Here is a 13859-nt window from a genome sequence, read left to right as displayed (position 1 = left end):
AAAACATCCCCCCCATGAGAAATTATATTTTCAAACACTGTCATGCTTGAAAGCGTGCCTTTGTGGAGCTTGGATGGAATTACAAACCTGTAGTAAAAGAAATAGTTACTCTTGACTTTCAAAATTGCCTGTAACTAGTGACCTTTAATTTTGTCTCCTTCATCCATTACACTCAGTTTGTAACAGTACTTTGTTTTCTCACATTTATTTATGTAACATTCACTAGCTTGTAGAATAATTCACTTGCAAACATGTCCATCTGCTTTGGCTACATCAAAGAGCTGTTTTGGACTGTTTAAATTTTTTTTTTAAATTTAAGAGTTCGTTTTGGTGCTCATGGAGAGAGTGTGGGAGGACGTGACTTGTGGTAGGCTTGTACTCTCTTGGGATTAACTCTCCTTCATTTTCCATTGCCAACATCTTAGTAGCAAAATAAGATGGAGTTTATGCACTGCACAGGGTGTGACAGTAGTGTACATTCTCAGACCTAGGGGATAGCAAATGTGATTTAAAAGGTGTGTTTTTAATTGCATTTGACTCCATTTTTGGTTTTGTTGGATTGATTATGTTTCGTGAAGTCCCTTGCTTGTGAAGATTTGCTCACGATTCTTATTTTATTTCCACAGTTTGCAACTTCATGTCTCACGAAAAGTGCCTCAAGAATGTCAAGATACCGTGCTCATGTATTGCTCCCAGCCTTGTAAGGGTGAGTAAAGACACACTGCCTTGTCTCTTTCTTGGGATAATAGCACACTTTATCACTATAACATGATGTAGTATAGCAGTGGTTTTTTTAATATGATAATGCATAAATTGTATTAGTCATCGCTGAGGCTTTTATAGCTGCTCACAGGCAAAGATACACTTCCTTTGAAAAGTCTCTGCTATGAGCAACTGTAGATTGTCTATCTTTGAAGACCAGTTATTTGCATTCTTTAAATATTACTAGATGTTCTTACTGTGTGTCATTACCTGGAAGTCTTGCAATATGGTAGGGAATGACTGGTGCTCTCTGGAAAATGCACCATGTGTCATAAAGATGAGCTGTGTACATCACCAATTTTTTTTACAGCTATTACATATGAAAGCTTCTCTGCCTAACAAGGGAGCTGTGTTTGTCTTCTGTTGATTGCTGCATCTTAAGATTCTGCTTGTTTATTGTGTCCAGAGATGTTGCATTGTAAGTATAGGATTTCAAAGCCAAAAAAAAAAGAGGGCAGGACTTCAGTTGATCACAGTAGTTCAAATATTTTGGTGAGTAATAAAGTACTTGTTTTCAGGTGGCTTGTGATCTCCCACAAGACTTCATGCATAAGAGATTGATTTAAAGGGTGTGAAACATGAATCAGCTTTACTGAAGATACTAGGATGGAACTGTAGTATTAAGAAGCTAAACTGAAGAGAAAACAAAGTGTGTTATCTATTTGGGAAGGGATGACAGAAGAGGAGCAAAAGGGGAGAAGGATGTGAGAAATTTACTAGAGAAGTAGTAAAACACTACAAATAACTTGAGGAGCCATATGCAAAAGTCAGTGAGACATGGCTGTAAAATCAGTCATGTTCATTACAGGCTGTGCTGACTAAAAGCACATTTATGGGAATCTGTTGTGTAGACCTGTGAAGGGGAACAGATTCCCTTCTCTGTGTCATGAAAAGTTTTACAGGTTCCTTTTTGTTGTGGAAACCTATGTAGGGGGTGAGATGTGAAAGTTTAAAAACAGTATGCAGTTTGAGTTACAGGGATTGGATAGAGAGAAATTACCCATTTGTTCTTCTTCAATATGCTTGGTCTAGGTGATAAAGCTGCTAGGCTTTACTAACACAAAGCTTTGCTTTTTCTCTTTTTTGCTTTTCCCCTTCCTTACTTACCTTACATCTTGAGAGGTGTCAAAAAGGTGTTTGATACATAGAAAGTTGCTGGTGAATTAGTAAGAAATACTGCTGTAAGTCTTAGAAACCATAGTAAAGGGACATGTAGGTAGTGAGAAATGCTTTTACTAAGAATTAACATCTACTGCTGTTTCAGTATGCTGGCAATCAGTCATTGTAGCAAAAGGAATAGTGAATCAGATTATATATGTATGTTTGCAAGGGCCTTTAGGGTGATGGCAAAAATCCAGCTGGAAAACAGTAATTTAATTCAGAGTGGTAGTGTTGTAAACATTTATGACTGCTTCTTTTGTGAATATGTTTTTGTGTGAATTTAAATTTAATTCATTGTTTAAAGTAGTATTTGTTCCTTTGCTTTTATAGGGTAAAAATCCTCTATTTAAACTTTCTAGTGTTTCCATTTGCATCAGTTGTAGACATCAGTGTAATATTTTTTCTCTTGTCAGTTCCTATAATCTCTCTGACCCAAAACATAATTTTTATCTTGTGATTTATCTGTAAACAATAAACACAAATTGTACAGCACAACAAGGATAGTTATCTTGGTAGTGTCGTCAGCCTTTGGAACTGTTTGCAGTTCAGCGTTGCTGTAGTTAGCTGCAAAGAGTCTTCTGTGTTTTCTGTCTTGAGCTGTAATGATTTTATTTTGAAAGTTCTGGATTGTACTGTTCGTTCTGGACAGTCATGTCCTGCTTGACGTGGTCATCCAAGTTGCATTAATCCTGATCAGCTGTGCAAGTGAAGTCTGCCATATGGGAGACGTCGTTTTGCATGCAGGCTCTGTCAAAGCAAATGCCACGCTTGGCATTTGCATGAAAAATATAACAGAGCAAAAAACAAATGACAGTCATTTATACAATTTGTGGAAAGTTTATTTTCTTAATCTCTCCTTTCAGATTATTTATTTATTAAAAGGTCTGACGTAGGAGGGAATACTGGTGGAATTTTTTTCTGATAGTTCTTTCAGCTATGTCAATATTCAGTGTATTACAGAAATGAGGTTTTTTTTTTTTTACTTGCCTGGATTTCATCTAGAGAAGATGGCAATTGTTAAAGCTCATCAGAGTGTGTGTCATTTGATACTAAGTCAACCCATCAGAGAATAATTTTTCAGCAGATGTTTTGTGGAAACTTTTTTTCCTGACAGTAGGGTTTCCTTCCCAGGGTCACGTAAAGGCCCGCAGAGTCGCAAGCATGCCGCAACTGCGTCCAGCCTCAGATTATTCTTGATGAATTCATTCTTAAGGCTGACCTACAAATTTTTTTCTCTATCGTAAATCACTATCTCTTGCATTTAGTATTCCAGAATGTATCCAGGTCATGATGTTTCCAAACAAGCCTTCATGGATCAGTCTTCTGAAAAGTTGGCAGGGCATATGATTTGTTCAACGGGTAGGGCCTCAGCAACCTTTTCAAATTCAAACTTTCTCTTTCCTACTTTCCCGTAAGTATTTACCTACTTTGAAGTACGTGTCTTAAAAAAAAGGGAGGACAAAAAATAATCAACTCCTAAACACCAACACAAAACAAAATAATTCAAAGGGGTGAAATGTGAAGTTTTATTTTCCCTCATTAGGTTGGAATTGAAGCTGTATTACAGCTTCTTATATTTGCCAAAGAAATGTGTATATATTTTCTATATAACTGTTCCTGGAAAGCTAAATTGAAATGAGACCACATGAAAAATGGTTTAGTGAAGTTCAGCATTTGCTATGCTTGTTTTTCCTTGTTGGTGTGTTGGTGCGTTGCTCTAATGGGTTCTAAACATTTCCATTTTAAGAAGGTTTTAAAGACTGCTCACGAGACATTGCGTGCTTTTGTTCTTAAAGCCGGGCTGTCTAGAATGGAAAAATGCTAGTCTAGGTCATTAGATTCTGAATCTCTTTGTACTAAAAATAAAATTTTCCTTTGTAAGGAAAGCTGCTGCATTCATGGGCTGAGATAAGGAATGGAAGGCTTGTGGTGCTTGCAGGGGTCTCTGCTCTTGTCTGCTGGAAACGTTCAAGGCCAGGTTGGACAGGGCTCTGAGCTACCTGATCTTGTTGAAGATGTCCCAGCTTATTGCAGGGGAGTTTGGGCTAGATGATCTCAAAAGGTTCCCTTTCAACCTAAGCCATTCTGTGACTCTGTGATTTTACCTGGGAGCTTGCTGGGTAGGACTGACCACCTTCTGTCACTGACCACCGTCTCCAGTTCTCCAACACCTGACCAGTGCTTCAGCAAGTTGCTTGGAGTCAAACAGTCACATGGCATAATTTAGAATCCAAATGAGGGTTAAAACTGCTTGCTGGTAATCTTGGCAGTGCACCAAGGTTTTCTCCTTTTTCTCACTGAAGTGGAACCTCAGAGTTTAAGGGAAGGAAGGGCTAGCACCTCCGAGTTCATAAACTCAAGAGAGTTTATTATGCTCTCTTGAAACTTGATCTGAACTCTCAGATGAGCTCTGCAGCTGTATCAGTGACTCTTCAGTTTCAGAAGCATTATGGGATGTCACTGTGTTTGTTTTAATTCTTAATCTTTATCTTGATAAAAGGAGATGGACATTTATTTCCTCTGTAGCAATAAAAGTAAGGAGTGAGTGACTTTTGCATGTAATTTTTTTGTTTACAGTACAAAAAACACTAGTCCAAGCAACTCCTAATTGCAGTGGAAAGCTTTTACACAACTCTTACCTTTGAGTAGAAGTATCATATATTCCTGGTTTGAAATAGTATGGGATGCATTATACAGTTCCCATTGCAAAGGGTCGTTTAGACCTTAGACTATGTAAGTCCAAATGTCCTGTCACAGAGATATGTAGAAAGGAGAAAAACAGTCCTGGATATAGTGGGATAACATGTGGATGTACCTCGTTCCCTTATGTTAGCACCAATTAAAATTTTGGTAATTAAATATTTGATTTTGTCTCTCCTGTCCTATTATATGTTGAGACACCATTTAACTTTGTATTCTTACCCCATTTCAGAGCTACCATATGGAATGTGTACTTACATGGCCTTTAAACACCAACTGACAAATCAAGTGCTGAGAGGAAGAATGTCAGTTTGGACACAGCTGATGAGTAGTTGATAGGCATTGTCCCTAAAAGGAGAAAAAAACAGGGCATTCCAGAGCACACAGTGTATTCAAGTTGCAGAAATATTTTGCTACTAAATCAGAGAGGTTTCAAACAAATCAAAGGTCTGTTTGTGATTACTGAGTAATAAGGAAGTAATTGAAAAGATGTCAATATGGGCAAAAGTTGAATCACAGAGTTGTTAGCTTCTGTCTGAGAGGGTATAATCTAGGCCTGCACAGAATAGTCATGGGGTGTAGTGAGGTGTGTTCACCATATCTGCCTCCACAGAGCAAAGGTTTATGGGGTTAGAGTGAACATTAGAAACTTTAGGGAAGCGCTTTTACACATGAGCATCAAAATCCATACATGTTTTTGTTTCAGAAACACCAATTTAATTTTTATCAGCTAATTTTTTTTGCCTTATGTTGAGAGCAGCCTTTGAGAATGACCCCATGCGACTACCCTTGTGGGTGTCTAATGAAGATGGTTGCTTCCAATGTGTGCTTGTGTTTATCCTTAAAATGCTACAGTGTTTTTGAACTGAAAACTAGTGATCTTAAGTTAAATTCCTTTTATTCAACCTTTGGAGGCTATTTTTGAGAGTGTTAGTGTTCTTCTTTCCGTGTACCCTTTCTTTCCTACTTGGAAGCTGTTCACTCCCACACTGCTTTAGGTGTTTAGGTCTCTCTGGTGTTTTTTACAAAGTCTTGCCAAGTGCAAGTCACCCTGATGTGACAGGGAAGGAGATGCATGGGTAAAATAATATCTAGACATAGGCATGTGTGTTGGGCCACTCTGTACAAAGTGACTCTGCCTTAGTGGAAGATTACTTAAATTCATGATATACTGTTGGTCACATGCTTGACACCCTGGGACATTTTGGGATGAGGAACAATTTTAAAAGGTGCTATCAAAAGAAAGCCATTGTGTCCTTTGTTTTTCTCCCAAAGTTTGGATGTTAAAAGCATTTTGTTGCTGTTCTTTCTGTGTAATGCAGAACTGCTGTGCACTTGCACAGATTGCAGTGAAGGAGATAGAATCTAAGTCTTAGGTTTCTAGAGGATCAAATTTTATTACAGGCTGATAGAACATTTACAGAGATGTGTTACATTTTCTAATGCTTTGCATTCCTTAATAGATGGCAGGAAATAGAACAGGAACTAGGGGTATCTTGTCCATGAATGCAAAGTCATTCTGGAGATCATGCTGGAGTGTTACCATTATACTTTCTGCTGATATGCTTCTGATCAATATTGTAAGGGCACTTAGATGTCATTTAATGGTATTACTAGCAGAAATTTTTGGTATTTTTCTGTGGAAATCAATTTTAGTGGCTTTCATAAGGTAATTTAAGTAGTTGTATTGGAAAAGAGGTTTTAAACTCTCATAAATTATTAACATTTTCTCTGTAGGCTACCTTATACCTCAGTACTTTGCTGTACTTATGCAGGTGGATATATACTAGGCAATAACATGTAACATTCTTTCATGATACCTCACTGGCTTTGCTAGTCTGAGTTTTAATTTTTTTTTTTTTTTTAATTTATTTATTTATTATATTTACCCAGGTAAATTGCATGTCACTGTACAGACAAGTTTGGTTTTCCCTTCTCTTGGAGAAGTAGCAGGGTGGGCAGGGATTATATACCTTAGATGTAATCTGAGATAGTTTGTTAAAGCTCCCTAGGCTCTCCAGGATATTTTTTCCCCCAAGGATATATATTCTTTTTGTAAACATATGTTAGAGTTAGAATACTAGAGTGTTCTAATTAAAAAAAAATAAAAATAATGTAAGCTAGCTATGGTTTTTGTGTCACTTAGAGCTGGAGGGCTGAGAGTGACATTTCAGTTTCGGCTGATGGGAGTAGGGTACGGACCCAAAAAGAATGGTTTGGCTATATTTTTAAATCCCCAACTTGTACATAAAGTTAACATTTGAAGCTTTTGGAGGCAATGCTGTTTTGTTGTATTTCATATTGGAGATACTGATATGAGATGGTTTTTGTTGGCTGTCTGTCAGGCCAGCTTGGTGGGGAGCCTGGGATCTGAATGGGCAGTTTCCTGGTCAGTCAGGGACCAAGGATTCCTCCAGACAACACGGTCAGCTGGGGCTATGAGCTGGTGACTGTTTCTGTGGTCAGCTGCTGTGCATGATTTTCTTCATGTTTGGTAACATGTTTGGTAAATACCTCTCTTCATCCTCTTTTATCTCCCAGAGCTTAATTCTGAGGAGGACTGGAGGAACCACATGCTTTGCAGTTTGGAGTTAACTGATTTTTCTTGATTAAATTTCCAACATTGTTCTTTTCTCCTTGTGTCACATCTGGCAAAAACTTCATCTCAGTTCTTTCATTGTGCCTGCTTGAATTACAGGGTTGTTTGGTGTAACTGTCCCCACTCTTTCAGAGGCAGAAGTGCTCGTGCGAATTAGATGTTTATAACTGGAAGTGAGTCCTTGGGTCGTTAAATTCTGTGTTCACAGTATGTATCAGATTTGCTGCTAATGGTTCTCAGGAAAGCCCCAGTATACAAGGAGAAAAATTCAAGTCCTGTTGAATAACCTTGATGGATTTTTTACTAGTGTATCTGAGAGGAAAAGCTTCTATCTGTGACTACATGTATCTTAAGTCATTATTCCCAATATTTTACTGGGAATTATTAATTTCATTTCACACTTAAATTACAATTGCTCAGCCTTTACCAGAAATGCTACCACAAGATAAATCTGATGTGTTCATTATAGCAACAAGCGTATGTGAGATGCATAATACTAAATACCTAAATCACTGCAAACTTCTGTGGAACTCATTTGGATTCTAGAACTTTAAAAATACAGTTATGCTCCTACCTGCTACTGTTAAAGTCACTTTAGCAAAGCTGTGAATCTTTTAAGAAGACCAGTCTCTAGAACAAGTATAAAGCTCAAATACGTTTCTTCTTCACTTCGCTTTTTTTCATCTGTTGTTCCTTTAGTACTATCGCTTCCCATCCTCATTATTAATCACTAAGCAAGAAAAAAAACATTTTAAGACAAGTGAATAATATTCCAGAATTTCATTTGCCAAAACCATTGGTACAGACAGCTCTTGCAAGAGAATATTGTAATGTATCATTTTCCACCTACAGTCAAGAGGAATCTCAGTCTGGATGTACTTCAGGAGCTGGATCTCTGTACCAATCAGGCTTTGAAGCCTAGGATAGGGAAGGGGAGACCAATGCCTTTGTCCCAGTCAGCTAGTTGGCTGGGGTGTGTTCGGAGAGGAGGTGAAAGGCATGTGGAGAGTACTGAACTGTGGCAGCACTGAGATTTTAAAAATTGTCTTGAGTGTGGCTGTAGGGTATTTTGTTTGCCTGTGCAGTTATTGCTCTTTAATTGTCCTTGATTCAACTAAGAAGAACAGAAGAAGAACAACTGTGATTACAGGTAGGTCCCAAAGGAAGCCCTTGGATTCATGTTGCTGTGAATCAAGAAGCTGATCAGCACTTAAAAATACATACAACACATATGAATTCCCACGAATATAAAAAGCACTTACATTAAAAAGTATTTAAAATACATATATGTATATATATTTAAACTATATGTATATGTGTATTTAAAATATATGGATATAAACTATGTTTCTTTTTTAAAGGATGATTCACCTATTTATTCTTGTGCTTAGTTAAGTTTATGTTGTATATACTGCCCTGTTTTCGCAGGATAAAGCAGCTTCTATGAATTTTAACTGACACTTTGAAAGTTGAAATTGATGATGTCTTATGCATTCTTTGCTGGCAGGTTCCAGTTGCACACTGTTTTGGGCCTCCAGGACATTACAAAAGAAAGTTTTGCACTGTGTGCAGGAAGTCCCTAGAGTCACCTGCCTTTCGATGTGAAGGTAACTTAAACCATACTTGTACAGCCATCTGTGTGTCACCCAGTAACCCACACTTTTCTTATACTGCATACCTCAAGGGTGTGTGTGTATACACAAAACCACTACTTGCTGTGCTTGAGAAATTCTTGGCTTGTTTCTTATCCATTCATTGATTGTGGGAAGGCATACTTCAACCTGAAGAATAATAAATCAACCACCTTCAATAAACCACAAACTCAAACCTGTACGCTCTTTTCATCTTTCCTCCAATTTACTTTGAGCAAGTCTGTGGTGGCGATGGTGTGCAATGAGTTCATGCCTGAGATGTGCAAAGAATGAGGAGCTATCATGGCAAAAGAAAAACTTGTCCTGTTGAGGTAATTTATTTCTGTTTACAGTGGAAGTTTTTGGTACAGAGAAGCATCAGGTATTCATATTCCTAGGGAAGAATGTAGAATTTTCTGTGTTACTAGTCTCAGATATCTGTTACATGTAATGAGGATGAGAAACCTTCAGTGGAAAGATATTTGAAAATATTATTTGTCAAAATAGTACTGCTCTGAGTGTTCTGACATGGATTCGCTGAAAAAACAGTAATTAAAGAAATCACCCAAACATCAGCTTTTTTTATTTGAAATACATGTTGGCGTGAGTACATGACTGATTTTGATGTAGGGCAGCTCCTTAATTCTCCCTTGTCTTAAATGTCTATTATTTGTTGTTCAGTTCATGTTGTGAAGTTAAGTAGAATTTCCTGTTTTATAGGAGTATTACCTCTGAGCTGTTAAAAAAAAAAAAAAGTCTAACGAATGAAGAACCAATTCTGCAGGGAATTGAGATGCTTCCAAAATTGCTGTTTTGCTAAAGATAATATCTTATTTAATACGGTTTTCTATGTGTATGTGTAGGGGTAACATTCCTCTTTGATCACGAATGGTGCAGTAGAATGGTGCAGTATTTCTGTTTCTGCTTTTGTCTGTTGAGTTGCATAATGGAACCAAACTGTTCTTCTGACTAGTGGGATTTTGTCACTTAATATAGCTACCATGTGAGGTGGATGGTTCGGTAGGATGTTCAGTGAGCTACAGATACCACAGAGAATTTTCTAGTGATCTGTCACAGTAAGACTCACAACCTGTAGGGCATGAGATAAACACAGAAATTTGAAAAGAAAATAGTTATAACTAGTTACACCCTCGTAACTGTTGCAAACAGCTTTAGGTTAGTGATCTCATTTATCTAAAGCTTTTTAATTTTTGCTTTTATATTCTTACTGTCTTAACTCTACTGCATTAGCATTGCATCCATTTGTTGTGGTTTAACCCCCGCCAGCAGCCAAGCCCAACACAGAGCCACTTGCTGCCTGCCCCCCCAGCAGGATCACAGACAGAATTGGAAGGTAAAAGCTGGAAAACTCGTGGGTTGAGATAAAGACAGTATAATATGGAAAGCAAAAGCCACACACACAATAAGAGCAAAACAAAGAACTCCTTCACTGCTCCCCAGGGTATCTTGGTTTGAATAACAAGGCAAACAACAACAACAACAAACAGCAACACCAAACCAACCAGAAACCATCAGCAGCCTGCCCTGGGCTGCCCGGCGCCTTCCCTGGTGCAGTTCCGCTCACGGCCGGCAGGGGCACTGTTGAGATCCCGGCCGGGCAGGGCAGGTGCGATGATTCCCCCGCGGCTGCAGGGGGCGCTGTGGCGCGGCTCTGTCGCATCCCCTTCACGCGGTAATGGCGGGCAGGCTGCAGCAGGGGCCTCAGAGCAGCCAGCTGGAGTGGCTGGGCTGGCTCACCCAGGGTAGCAAGCAAGAGACAGCAGGAACTGTGCAGCAGCGATGGCTGGTCCCTGGGTCTGGGCTGTGCAGAGGGGAGGGCGGCCCTCCGGCAGGGAAAGGGGTGCTCCTGGTCCCCGTGCAGCATGCACTGGCTCTGGGCTTCCAAACAGCAGGGAGGCAGAGAACCGAGCCAGTAAGCCCAGTCACAGTGCCGAAGGAAAAAGAGAAAGTACCAGGCACAACTCACGTGCAGCAGCATGTCTGCTAGAGAGAGCGTGCCGCCTGGCTAGCCGTACCCACTGCCCGGGAAGAAAGAGAGGAGCTGCCCCTTGCCCACACCTCAACTCTCCCAGGAAATCTTGGGCTGGCTCGCAGTTATCATGATATCCCCGCAGACGAGGGGTGGGCAGCAACCAGCCTGGACACAAAACAAAAAAAAGCCCAAGAAAACAAAAAAACTCCAAAACCCCACAAGAATTGGTATGGGGTATAAGAAGTGGTATGGGATAAAAGAACACCCCAAGACACAGGGGCAGGCAGGTGTTTCACATCTCCGGGACAGCAGGGCCTCCTCACACCTCGTGGTGACTTGGGGACACAAATGCCATCACTCCAAATGTCTCCTCCTTCCTCCTCCTTGCTCCCATCTTTAAGTACTGAGCAAGATGCCAAATGGTCTGGAGTATCCCTTTGGGCAGTTCAGGTCACCTGTCCTGGCTGTGTCTCCTCCTAGCCTTCCATGCACACCAACTTCCTCATCAGCCTGTCATCACAAAAAGCAGAAAGAACCATGGCTCTCTGCAAGCCCTGCTCAGCAGCAACTAAAACATCTCTGTATTATCAATCCTGTGTTCAGCACAAACCCAAAACACAGCCCCATACTTAACACTGTGAAGAAAATTAACTCTACCCCAGCAAAAACCAGCACACAAGTGCAAAGGAATATTTATTTCACATGTTTCCATTTAAGTGTTTGCCATGAAACACATGAAACACATGAAATCCCATGTAGTATTTAGGTATTACAGATGCACAGAATTTTTTTTTAATGGTTTGTTGAAGGTTCTGAATTGCTTTCCTCACATGGATTTGACAGTTTGCGTTTTTACTGTTTTGTGTGGTGTGACTTGTTTGGTAGCCCTTTTTCTGAATACCAATAAGTCTACAGTTTGTTTCTCTGAACATTTTTAAAATGTATCTTAAAAGGGACAGCTGAAGTTCATAAAGTGCACTAGATTGTTCTTTTATTCTTCAAAAATGCTTTTGAAATTTGTTTTAGAAGTCTAGTGTTTTAATCTGTAGAGCTTTTAAATCCAGATGGAGATGTTGAACTTTCTTCCATTTTTTTGTTTACTTCTAATGACTTTGCTTAATACTACATCTACTCTTTTTTATGATGTTCATGCCTGATACTAAAAGTAAGAACTTTTCCTGGACTCTTTACCATCATGAAGATAAAAAAGAGGGTTTAGATATAATTACCTTTTCTAAGTAAATGATTGACATAATTAAATATACTTGTAAAATAATTTTAATCGCTTGGTTTGGACTGATTATTTCCTTTCAAGAAAGTTTGTTTTAAGACATAAAAGTTTTCAGGCAAGTACTAAATGTTGTGGGTGCACAGTAGGGAACCTGTTCTCAGAAGTAAGTGTGCATGTGTATTAGCCCATGGTGAAATAAGTACATACACTTCATTGGTGAAAATTACATTAGTTGGGCTCCAAATTCTGTTGTCATTTACTGATTGGATAGCTATTTTTGTTGCCAGATTTCACTGGTGTCAGTTGAACCTGAACTCAGGATGGTGAGAGTTGCTCTTCCTTTTATTTCCAAGAAGAAGGGATGGAAAATAAAAAAAAAGAAATTGGAGTAACCCAGACATTTTTTTGGTGTTGAATTCTTTACAAAAATTTCTTATTAAGCATCAACTAGGAGCAGCAGATTTACTGCAGAAGGAGGCAGTAAACATTTTAAAGGTTCTTCTTCCAAGGTTATGTATCTGAAATTAATCAGCTTAGGTTTTTTGGCAATCATAAAGAACTTTCATAACTAGATTGAACAGGAGATCGTCATTCTGTTAGGAGTTTTAAAATCATGCCAATTATGGAATGGCTGATAAAGATCAAATTTCTTTGTGTAGGACCTCTAATTTGACTTGATCTTTACATTCAAAAATGTCCTCTTTCCTATGGCAGGATAGTTAATTGAGGGGATGAACTCCTGTGACACTCCTGCCACTCATGTGAATGCATTTCTTATTAATTCTGGGGTAGGGTTGGTGCTGGAAGCAGCAGATGTGAATTAAACCAAGGGTAAAAACCCCTCTGTGTTCTTACAAAGTATAGCAAAGGGCAATGCATGCCTGTATTGGCAAAATTAACAATAAAACCCCCAATGCTTTTGTAAATTCCGTGACACTGTTGACTTCGTCTACAGACACTTTTACCATTAGCAAGGATGTGACTCAAAGCATGTAGTTTGCCTGATAGTTGAACTGGCAAAACTGCAAAATATTCCTGTTACATCTGTGAACATGGAGAAATGTGTGTGGAGGAGGGACTGTGCCACAGCTCAGAGAAAAGTTCTTGAGTGCAGTGAAGACATGGAGCATAGCAAGCTGTGTGTGAGCTTGTGGTTGACTTAGTCAAGAATCTTTTGCTTCAGTGTGATGATAGATTATGTCTTCTGTGGGGTTAGAATAACACAGTGTTAGTTCTGATCACCTCTTCTAGAGTCCAGAGAGATTTCAAATTGGGTACTATTCTCTATGTAAATTAATAACACTGTTTTTCAAAATACTTTCACATAATGTGCTAATGTGTGCAGTTGCCACCTTCCAATGTTCAGGTTACAGTTCTCATATTTTTGTAATATGCATGGAGAAATAACCTTCACCAAAACTGAAAAAATATTTGAAAAATTTGATGCTTGTCTCTTGCTTTCATTTACTCAATGAAAAATCAGATGCCTTCCCATAGCAATACAAGTATTTACAAAGCAGCTACAGGAGGATCTTTTTCATGCCTCTCTGTCTCAGGCCTCTAGAGAACCTGCCTAACTCTTGAAGTGATGAAACTACGTATTGAGATCTTTTAGTTGTCGTTTTGGGTGGTTTTTTGGTAACTCATCCTTTGCAGCAGCTGCAGATTCTTTTCTTTCACATCCAGTGTTTCAAGTTAACTTTTAAATAATGATGATACTTTAAAACCAAAACTTGTCTAAACCTTTAAAAGGTCACTAAAAATACTTCTCCCTACAGTACC

The 13859-nt window shown here is 38.9% G+C and overlaps 1 protein-coding gene across 2 annotated transcripts in view; it reads left to right on the top strand.

The window, feature by feature from the left end:
* The window catches only part of DGKQ (diacylglycerol kinase theta), a 91668-nt gene that overhangs the window by 25959 nt on the left and 51850 nt on the right, over positions 1–13859 (top strand). The window contains exons 2-3 of one of the 2 annotated variants that reach the window (XM_085043276.1): positions 627–706; positions 8730–8829. In XM_085043276.1, the coding sequence (XP_084899402.1) occupies positions 627–706; positions 8730–8829 (180 nt within the window). The remainder of the gene's footprint in view (positions 1–626; positions 707–8729; positions 8830–13859) is intronic. The other variant, XM_085043277.1, reaches the window with a different exon arrangement.

Source organism: Lichenostomus cassidix, chromosome Z (genome assembly GCF_008360975.1).
Source record: "Lichenostomus cassidix isolate B80296 chromosome Z, HeHo_3.0, whole genome shotgun sequence".
Taxonomy (NCBI): Eukaryota; Metazoa; Chordata; class Aves; order Passeriformes; family Meliphagidae; genus Lichenostomus; species Lichenostomus cassidix.
The sequence above is the reverse complement of the archived record's forward strand: the minus strand, read 5'-3'. Positions and strand labels throughout refer to the sequence as shown.